We start from the raw sequence: 10,332 nt of genomic DNA, 5'->3' as shown, positions 1-10,332 counted from the left end.
ACGTGGACCTGTCCACACAGCATCTAGCTTACAGTGGCTTGAATAAAAAGAGTCAGTGAAATCTATATAGAGCAGCCGATTGCTCTTGTAAATGCCAGCGGTGACATGCTGTGCTGTGCAGCCGGAGCCCTTTGAAATGTTGCCAAACAAAAAGCATCCTCTTCAAACATCACCTGGTGTTAAAGTTTGCTGGGGAAAAAAAAAAACAACAAAGCATTTCTGTGCCCCTTGCAGTCAAAGCGGTGTAGAATATCATACTGTTCAGAGGAAGTAATGAGAGAGTCCATCGAGAGAGGCTTTGGTTTACAGTAAGGCTCGTGGGTGTCACCATATAGTGTGTGCAGGTTTGTAAAGCTGTGGCTGGGAGCAGCTGTTGGGAGGACAGTCTTTAAGCCCACAATGTGACCCGTGGCTGTTCCTATTTTTTGCTCTTGTTTAATTGTAAGCCTTTGTGTAGCATGATGGTTAATGAGTAAAAGGGCAGGGCTGGTAATAAGACTCCTATTGCATTTCAGTTTCAGCCATTCCAGGTTTTACTGCCAGCTTGATTAGACACAGTGTGTATAGGTAACAAGCTCAGGTGTGTCTTATTAAACTCATAGCAGCACCAGCAATGGATTAAACTGCTATACAATGGGAGTCTTATTTGTGGTGGTGAACATTTCAGATATATCTTAACTGTATCAAAGATATGCATGTCAAGATCAATGTTGCACTTTGTCTTTGTACAATAGTACACAGACATATTCTCTAGCTTTGATAATTAACCTAAAGGCTTTTCCATTCTATATCGCACACATGTAGGGCCCTTATTTTGAAGCAAGTGGAAATGCACATTACCTGAAGAATCAAAACCGTTTGAATGGTTTAAAGGAAGAAATAAAAGTGTATAACTTTAGTTCAAAAGGAAGGGCTGCACCACATTCAATACGTCAGTCAGGAGATTAGAAATACACCAGACAATTACCCCTCGTCGTGTGCAATTGATTCCCATCCCTCCTCCTCCCCCACACGCCACCGCCTCGGTGGGCCCTCAAACCAAGCGGGTTAGAGGCCAAATGACTGTTCTGCATCATACCATAATCATCAATACAAAACATCACTGTTCTCAAATTCTGTATCTTGGGGGTTTGTCCTGAACTACTGAAACAAGTTACTTGCAGGAAGGGGTAGTTCAGTTACTGTTCTTTCTAACTGTAATATTGCTGTTGTTTTACTCAAAGCTGGTTTGTTCCTTTAACAACAGTGCCTTTGCCTTTACATGGTGAAGAATCCTTTTCTCATTGTGGGGTCAGGGGTCAGGGGTTAGGAGGCTTTGTTTGTAGAAGTGGAGGACAAGCTGAGGGGTGTACAGGGGGATGCAAGGGCTAGATTCCAACAAACAAACAGAAAACCTTATCATCCTGCATTCACTATCCTCCTAACCTCTGTGATTTGAGACAGTGTATCTCCCAGGACAGGAGTTGTTGCATCTCAGTGGATCAGCCCACTATAAATAGCTTAAAGGATGTGCTTACAGGCTCTGCTTAGAACTGTCTTGCTTGTGCAGGAGAGAAAGGGTTAACACTGGTGGAGGCAGCATTGGGGGTGGGGGAATAAAACAGCTGACAGCTTTCCAGGCAGATTTGCATTGAGTACCGGCGCTGTGTTTGCTTCTGGTGCAGACAAGCCTCGGGAAACTGTGGAGCTCTACAGAGGGCTGTCACGTTGTGTGGCGAGAAAGTTAACAGACTGCTGATTTTTTTTTTTTTTTTTTTCTTTTCATACTCTTTCTAAGGGTTTCCAAGGCACGGATATAAAGGACAGATCCCCAAAGGATGAAGTCAGGTTCCAATCAGAGGAACCAGCCAGCCTGCCTCTCCCCACCTCTCCCCCTGCCTCTGCTGCTGCTGCTCCTGTAACCAAACTGACTGGGGATACGCCGCAGTTGGATGTGTTTTTCAAAAAGCTCAGCAGCCTGTTTAATTTGTCATCAAAGTCTGATTCGGAGGATCCCAAGAGCTCTGCTCAGCAGGGGGCTGGCGCGACACAAGACGCCGATCAAAACCTGAAAGGGATGCCATCAGAGGGACAGCAGAATGGAACAGTGAGGGACCCTGGTGAGAAGCTGGCAGCAGCAGAGAGCAAGTCCCAGGAGGAGTCAGGGGGTCAAAGAGTGGAGGAAGCACAGGACCAGCTGGGAACTGACAAAGAGGCAGCAGCTCAGCAAAGCCCAATCCAGCCTTCACCTGGATTGCATGAACCAAACAAACAGAACCACTGCCCTTCACACTCCATGTAAGTTCAAAGTGGAATTTATATTTTTCTGCATGAGAGTTGAGCATCTCTAAGGGACTTGCTTTGTAGGTCTTGCTTTACTTGGTTTCTTAAGAACACAGTTAGACGCTTTTAGATTACTTCATTGTAACTTTTCATGCCCAGATGTCCTACAAGTACATTTACTGAGCTCTACATCTTTAGTGCTGTACTTGTGTCTGGCTTTCTCTTTGTGCAGTTCCACACCAGGTAAATCACAGCTGTTTGGGCACAGATAATTAACTGTAAGATTAATCAGTCCTCATTAATTTCATTGTTTTTGATAAAAGGTTTATTCATCCAAGGTAAACAGGTTTAATGACAGTAATAGCAGCAAATAAAATATTGTCGTCCTGCTGGTGATTTATTGACGTTACTAACTGCATTTGAAATCCAACGGAAATGTAAACAGACACCCTTAACTTTGCCTGTGACCTCTAACAGAGCATGTTTTAGCAATACGCTACATTTTTGCCAAAAAAAAAAAAAAAAGTTGACAGGACTGTCTACAGTCAGTTCTACCTTAATACCAAAAGAGTTCGTTTAATAACTGTATCATTTCAAACTGTTAGCCTGTCAAGACCTCAAAAGAAATTCCATATGGATTTATATGAAGAATAGTATCAGTAACTGTATCTATGCATTGCCTGTGTGATCCAATGTAAGAAACGCAATGCCTCCTCTCCTTCACTGCTGCTTCACAATGTATTGAGACCACAGCTGCTGATCTATCACAAGTCAAACCAGACAGAAGGCTGTGAGCTCAGATGCTGTTTAAGCTTCACTTCATTCCAGATTACTGCCAGCAGAACGCAAGCGTGGATGGATTGATTGATTGATTGATTGATTGATATGTTTTATACATGCACGTCATTGTTAACAGTGTCAGGTACTAATAAGTAGCTTGACAATGACTTTGAATTTTAGGAATGCCAAACATAAAAGATTAGATTATGTACATATGATGTTTGGGCACTGCAGACAAAACCAAAATTCAAAGTCAAACTCTATCACAGTACTATCAGAATGATAGGCAAGGTTGATCAATGAATACCCTATATTATGATTAGGACATCTGTTTTTTGTTTTTTATTGATGGTATTTTTCTGTGCTTATTTTTAGTATTTTCGAGTTTTATGTAAATCGTTTTTGTGAGCTTACTTGTAGGAAGTGAAACTGGACCTGTCACATTCTAGAAAGCAGAGCAATACCAGTGCCTCTCCAGCACTAATGCCTACCTTTCCACGTGCCTCATGAAACCAGCCTGTTAAACTCAATCTCATCTCTTGCCAGTATCAAAATGTTAAAGAAAGTTCAAAGGTGGACTCTGTGTATTACATTGTGTACTACAGCATTTCCATTTAGAAATGACTGCACCTAACGCCTGTACTTTTTTTTGTGATGGAAAAATGAATCCACAGCCCTCTCTGTACTACGGATGTGCAATCCATGGTTCGAGCTAGTCCAGTGCTGTCTGAGAGTCCCAGTTCATATCGCTTTGGATGGAAACCCACAGAATAGATTAAAGTCAATCCAAGGGGCAGATGGAATCAAGGCACAATCCGTTTTGTGCTTTCTGCATTTCTATCTCCAATGAGGCTTTTCTTTAGAATTGCTATTGAAATGTTCAGCAGCACTGGCTCTGTAGGCGTGGCTTGGGCTCTATCAATCAATCAGTCAATCTTTATTTTATATAGCACCATAGTGGACCACCATCACAAAGCGCTTTACAAGATGCAGTAACAACAAGAAAATCCATAACACTTTAAACACAGAGAAATGCATAATACATGATAGACAGTAAAAAAACAATGCATAATAGATAGGGGTAGAATTAAAGCACGAGACAAGAGTGGCAGAGCACCACAGGGACTGGTTTGGTTTATTATCAACATTGATAGTAAGTAGTAAGAGAAGCTTGTTGAGAGAACGAACGAACGAACACCTGGGACTTAGGATAAATTATGTCAACTCCTTCCAGTACTTTCTTTTAGATAATTTGATTTAGAATAATTTGATTACAAATATAAGTGTTGGGCCCACCAGAAAAAAAAAAAGTTATCCACAATGTTGTGAAGTTAAATACTTTTAAGTGTTTGAAATGCATACCAAAAAAAAAAATACAAAAAAGGCCAAAGTTCCTGAAATTATTCAAAATAACCTTTGTCCGCTGGTCTGTATCCACTCAGTCAGAAAATATGTTTAATTCAGGCACAGATAATGACAACCATCGTTCAAGGGCCCGTTTTGCATTTTGCCAGGTTTTAAGTTTGGTCACAACCACAAAAACATGACATCTGGTGGAAAAAAATCTTAAAGGTAATACGTTTTAAAATGCTTGACTGAATTGAAAAAAATGAAACGGTATCAATTCAATAAGCATCATAATTCTTTCATGATCAATCAGTTTAACCTTTACAAAAAAATAACAGTTCTTATGAAGATCTATTAATAACGAAGTCCAATTTACTAGGGTGCAAATAAACTTGTTTTTTAATGTAATCCTTAATTTTGAAAATAACCCTTATAAAAATGCACCATAGTAAAAGCATAGCAAAGTGTAATAAAGCAGAGTGAAATCATAGGAAAGCATTGCAAAGAATAGCAAGGTATGGTAAAGCATATTAATAAACATGCAAACCAGGGTAAACTATGGGAAATGCATGGAGAAAGCATGGGGAAACTGCAAATACAGTGCGAAAATACCGAGGTAAACGTAGAAGGGAAATGAGAACAGCGTGCGTCTGAAATGTGCCATTTTCCTTTAAGTCTTGGCAATCATAAGTCAAGCTGTAGAAAAGTATTTTTTTCTGCTCTAAGGTACTTTTTGCATTTCCTATACATTTCCTGTGGAGCAGCTCAATGCTGTGTTGTTTGGCTGGATAAAGGCCATGAATCACTGTGCAAGCATGTAGTTTCACTCAGGGTAGGGATAGAGGGAACTTAGGTAGACCATTCATTAGTTGACAGTGTGGGCTGCAAACTGCTGAACAGAAGTGTGGAACTGGTAGGCAGTCAGAGGGGAGGAGCCAGCAATTGCTTTTCCCACAGTCTAACCAAAGGAAACAGTGATGATTCACAGTGGAGAACAAAGAAAAATATAATGGAGATACAGTTCATGATACGTGATTGTCAGATCTATGGTAGTGACGCAGAATAATAAAATACATTGGTCCACTGTAGGGCTCTACCACTGTGCCGCTTCAACTGCAGTAAGGCTGTGTTATAATAGGGTTTTAATGCTGTACAATCTAAGGACATTTTCCACGTTTTCTCTTGTAAAGAGGAAGTGAGTGAGGTAGGTGTTAATGCTGCCAGGCTGCATAGGGTACAGAAGTGACTTTAACTGTAAGTTGCCTGCACTTCCTTGATGTCAATGAACTAAACCACCAGCCTGTGACCATTGAGTGATGTATTATTAAGAAAATACTGAAACAAAAAGTGAATTGCCTGCAAGGACCTTGTGAAATAATCCCCTAATATTGAGTACAGTTATTTGAACACTGATTTGAAGAACAGATCCACCCACAGAGTTGTTTATGGCATTAAACATTTCTTATTCATCTGATGTCCATTCAAAATGCAAAATGCCATTTACTGTCAACCACTTCTTGTTAAATCATGTTAGCATGAAGAAAAGTAATTGTCTTTCAGTCGACTACCCAGTTGACTACAGTGAATTAGTTTACTGTGGTTTCTTTGAGACGTGCACAGCTTTCTGACGAATTTCTGCGTGCAAATCCAGAAGTTTTCCGTTGAACTGGAAAAGTAATCAATAAAAAAGACCAAAGGGTTTCTGTCATTCACTTCTGATCTTTTTTGTTTTGTTTTATGCACTCCATACAATCTAAACATCCATATTAATTGCAACGAGAGTCCTGGAGATAATATGTTTGCCTTGATTTGACTCTTAGCAACAAGGCAGTGATAAGAAAGGAAAATAAAGGATTTAATATAAGGAATGGCAAACAAATGAAAAACGTCATATAGAGTGAGTGAGTATGGGAACACATTGTGCTGGGTTTGCTAATTACTGCAATAAAGGAATAATGGGAAATTGAATGGAAAAGTCACTCTGACTTCCAGGCAGGGGGAATACTTAGAAAAATGTATTGCATATTTTATTTAACATAAAGATCAATGGCATTGAACTGATTTAAAGCATCTCTGCAAAGGATCAGTAAAGCATTTATTTAATAGTTGATGATAAATATATTTATAAATACATTTATTGATTTTTTGATTTTTTGATTTTCAACAGGCAGGATCAAAGCTACAGCAATGGCAATCATTTAATATCTGTTGAAGCAGCTGTTGAAGAGCCAACCTCCAGCCACGATCTGTCTTGTCCGCCTAACGTCACCTATGCAACTTATCGGGGCATGAGAAAGATGAAAAAGCTGATGAGGAAACAGCAGCCCCAAGTGGCGTCTCCTATACCGGAAGGGTTGGAAGATGGCATCATTCAGAGCATGAACAGCGAGCACACGTGCATCTCAGGAACTGCTGGAGAGGCGAGCAGCTTCCAGCTAAACGGACAGACAAATGTGGAGAACCCAGGGACAGCATCTCCTCATGCCAGGCTAGGGTCAGAACCAGAGGACGATAGCAATATGGACAGCCATCCTGAGGGACCAGTCACCCCTTTGAAACAAAACGGAGCATGCATTGACACGGACCCTCATAATCAACCACGTCCAGGACTACACGAGAGCAAGCAAAAGAAACTGCCAGTTAACGAACAGCTTGCCAAGCAGCTCACCTCAGCGGACAGGTATATGAACTCTGATTCCAGCAGCGCTTCAGCCTCCTTAGTAGCTGTAGTTAAGGAAGGGCATGATATGCACTTGTCCTCAGAAGGCGTGCTATTACCAGCCACTAATGAGACCCAAAGGGATGTTGCAGGTAACTCCGACGAGGAAACTGCCAAGCCGATGTCAGGGATTTTCAACGAGGCAACAGATGGACAAACTGAGCAAGCAGAAATTCTATCCCACCCAAAGGACATCGCCGGGTCACTTACAGAGGCCAACGCTGTGCTCCACAGCCAAGCTGAACGACTCCAGGGAATTGAACACACATACCAACCTGCTGCTCACAGCATGTCCATAGCTTCTCCTGGTTACCAGAACAGCCCAGTGTTTCAGTATTATATTTCATTAACCGAAGCTCAGGAAACCAACAGTAAGGAAATCCTAATACCAGGTGTGAGGTCTGTTGAAACTGTGGGACAAGAACAGTGTGCTCTAAAGGAAAGTGAAAGTAAGCTGACCCCAGGAGGGAAGCAAGAAACAGCAGAGGCAGATATTCATATACATGCCTTGCAATCAGAGTCAAGGCAAATGGTTGAAAATATTCTGAGGAACGCCTGTGCAGCTCTCCAGAAACTAGACGCCTCTGAATCCGAGAATGTAGATCTGCTGAGTGGTAATTCAGAGGGTTTAAGTAGTATACTGAAATCATCTGAACCAAGAGGCCAAAGTATAGAGACTCCAACAGGGAATATAAACGAAAGCAATCTCAGACTGGACTTGAACTCAGCAGCGTCACCTACTCAAACAAATACACCATCTACATCCAGCATGCCAACAGAAATGAAACAAACTATGGTGTGTTCACATTATGAATCCCTGCTTGATTCAGACAGTCACACTAAGCCCAGCATTACTGTATGTGTGGAATCTGCCTTGTATAGGTATCACCAAAGCTCTGTTGAATCTAGTCATAGTGAAAGGCAAGCGGATAACTTCACTCAGAACAGCAAACCAATGACATCCAGTTCTGAAAGAGTTAACACTGGTATAACATTAAGGCAGGACACTGTAAAAGAAGAGCAACCAGTCAGTGTGTCATTTAAAGACAACGAAGATAAATTACACGCAACTGAGACAGAAATAAACAGGGATTTCAATGCAGCTATATCCAGAAAAGCCACAGAAATAGTTAATGAAGTTTTCCAGTTAGCCAAAGTCACTGTGTCCAGTGAGCAACATAGCCACTGTTTGACTAAAGTCACTCAAATTGAAACTGTGGACATGCCACAGAGGTTTCCCATAGAGGAAATCCATTCAGTTGTGTCAACTAATGCGAAGGAACATCCAGGTCAAGTTATTGATGTTGCTCAAGAAGTTAGTGGACCTTTTACAACTGAAGTCCAAACAAGAGAGCTTAATGGCATGACCAAGCTGAAAAATTCCCTCAATACCGAGACAGCTTTAATACCGAAGGCTAGTCTAGTTGAAGAACTAATTCTTTCAGTTCCACAGGAATGTTCCCAGAAATCTGACACAGCTGACGTTAGCTACGATGACCCAAAAACAACAAATGACATCACTGAAAATAAAATCACATTGACTTCTGACCAGTGTGATGGAACCAACACTGAAACACCCTCGAAATGTCTCAAGGATGCCTGGCAAGCAGAAGAAGCCGGTGACAGGTCTACAAAACCCCAGGATTTCCATGAGGACTTTCATAGAGATGGAGAAGATGATCAGCCTTTTGTTTTAGTTAGGAGTTATTTAGTTTCTGTCTTAGAAGGCGAGTCAGACCTGGGCTATTCTGATAGTGTTCTTAGCACACATCCAGGATTTGCTGAACAGGAACTTGTCTCCAGCAGTGAGCAGCCTGTTATTAACCTGCATGTGTATGATGAGCAGGAATCTCATGAGAATGAAGTCGACGGCAGCTTTGCTGTCATTAGTGAGGAAGATGAGGCAGAAGCATCTGGCTATGAGCACGATATGCTGCTCGGTCAAAACTTCAGGAGGAAACAACTATATCCTTATTCTTTATCTCCAATATTCGAGGAGGAGACTTCGATAGAGGATACAAATATGGAGGACCATCCAGAAAACGAGGGGGAGCTAATAAAGAGCGCTGAAGACCAAGCCCTATCCGTCCTCTCTCTCCTACAGTCAGTAAGCGAGAGGCTTAAGCTAAGCAGTTTATCGAATGGAGATGAGGACTGTTTCGAAGAACCATCTCGGGCTGAGGTGGATTCTCCTTCTGAGGATTCCAGCACGGAGAGGGATGACAATGCAATTCAGACAAGCGAGGAAGACCAAATCGCACAGACGAAAAAAACACTCCTTGAGGAAACCTGCAATGACGGTACAGCATTGATTGAGACTGCTGGGCCACTCGTTAGGGTGAAAGAAAATAACTCGACAGAGCCACTGGTGAGTGCAAACAAAGGAGTATCCCTGAACACCCAGGACACATCAAGATCCCTAGAAATTCCTTTTAGAGCTTCTGCTGCCAAAGTTAGCCCGCTATATCAGTATTTACAAGCAATTCCATCGATCCCTAAACAGCAAGAAGCCCAACTATCCACTGTAAAAGAAGATGTTTCAAACAGCATGGCATCTGATCCGAAACCTGGAGGCACGCCAACAGTAAGATGGTTTTAAATTATTAATACATACACAGTACTACATGCTCTGCCCCCCATACAGTGTTGGGACTGACCCACAGGGTATGATAAATGTATTATTTTAAAAACATGCATTGACCATTTTTCTCTTGTAGGGCCTGATTGATACAAGGAATTTGAAGATCAACCCAAGACCGGGTAAAGTAGGTTGGATTTTCAACATACTTCTTTGGTTTACCAGAGTCAAGGCTGTGGCTGAAAGTTTTGCATAGCAGAACTGCAAGGAGGTTTGAGAAGTGGTATTGGAGGTCAGCGGTGTGTTCTGCTGAGATTTGTTCATCTCACATTGCTTTGGTAGCTCTTCATGCTCCAAGGTCACGTTAATCTCCCATGTATTTTATTTTTCAACCAGTAAGATGTATAGTACACATCCTGGCCATACTGCTGTCAGAGTATGGATTTTGGAGTTTGGACTGAAAACATTAGCGAGGGACCAAACCCCCTAAAATTATGCCAGTTCGTTATGTCAGAGTAAAATGATAACAATTATGTAAACTTTCATCCAGATTTTCAAGGGTGCTAAACCAATGCATATAATAATGTCTCCATGCAAACAAGTAAATGCTAACAGAACTTCTTTTCATTTTAACTTGCTTACACAT

At 41.4% G+C, this 10,332-nt stretch overlaps 1 protein-coding gene across 1 annotated transcript; it reads left to right on the top strand.

Moving 5' to 3' along the window:
- Window positions 1-1,745: 1,745 nt before the first annotated feature.
- LOC121302911 lies at window positions 1,746-10,302 on the top strand. Its single transcript, XM_041233251.1, has 3 exons — window positions 1,746-2,277; window positions 6,557-9,692; window positions 9,826-10,302. The coding sequence occupies exons 1-3, from the start codon at window positions 2,057-2,059 to the stop codon at window positions 9,940-9,942; spliced, it is 3,474 nt and encodes a 1,157-aa protein (XP_041089185.1). The 5' UTR covers window positions 1,746-2,056; the 3' UTR covers window positions 9,943-10,302.
- The last annotated feature ends 30 nt before the right edge of the window (window positions 10,303-10,332 follow it).

Source organism: Polyodon spathula, chromosome 30, assembly GCF_017654505.1.
Source record: "Polyodon spathula isolate WHYD16114869_AA chromosome 30, ASM1765450v1, whole genome shotgun sequence".
In the NCBI taxonomy this organism is placed as follows: Eukaryota; Metazoa; Chordata; class Actinopteri; order Acipenseriformes; family Polyodontidae; genus Polyodon; species Polyodon spathula.
Note: the sequence above shows the minus strand (reverse complement) of the source record. Positions and strands in the feature narration are given on the sequence as shown.

What these genes read in the sequence shown, in the direction of transcription:
- LOC121302911 (XM_041233251.1), top strand. Translation starts at nt 2,057, where the DNA reads ATGCCATCAGAGGGACAGCAGAATGGAACAGTGAGGGACCCTGGTGAG. An exon ending in CACTGCCCTTCACACTCCAT is followed by an intron (nt 2,278 to 6,556) that starts GTAAGTTCAAAG and finishes GATTTTCAACAG; the next exon opens with GCAGGATCAAAGCTACAGCA. An exon ending in AACCTGGAGGCACGCCAACA is followed by an intron (nt 9,693 to 9,825) that starts GTAAGATGGTTT and finishes TTTCTCTTGTAG; the next exon opens with GGCCTGATTGATACAAGGAA.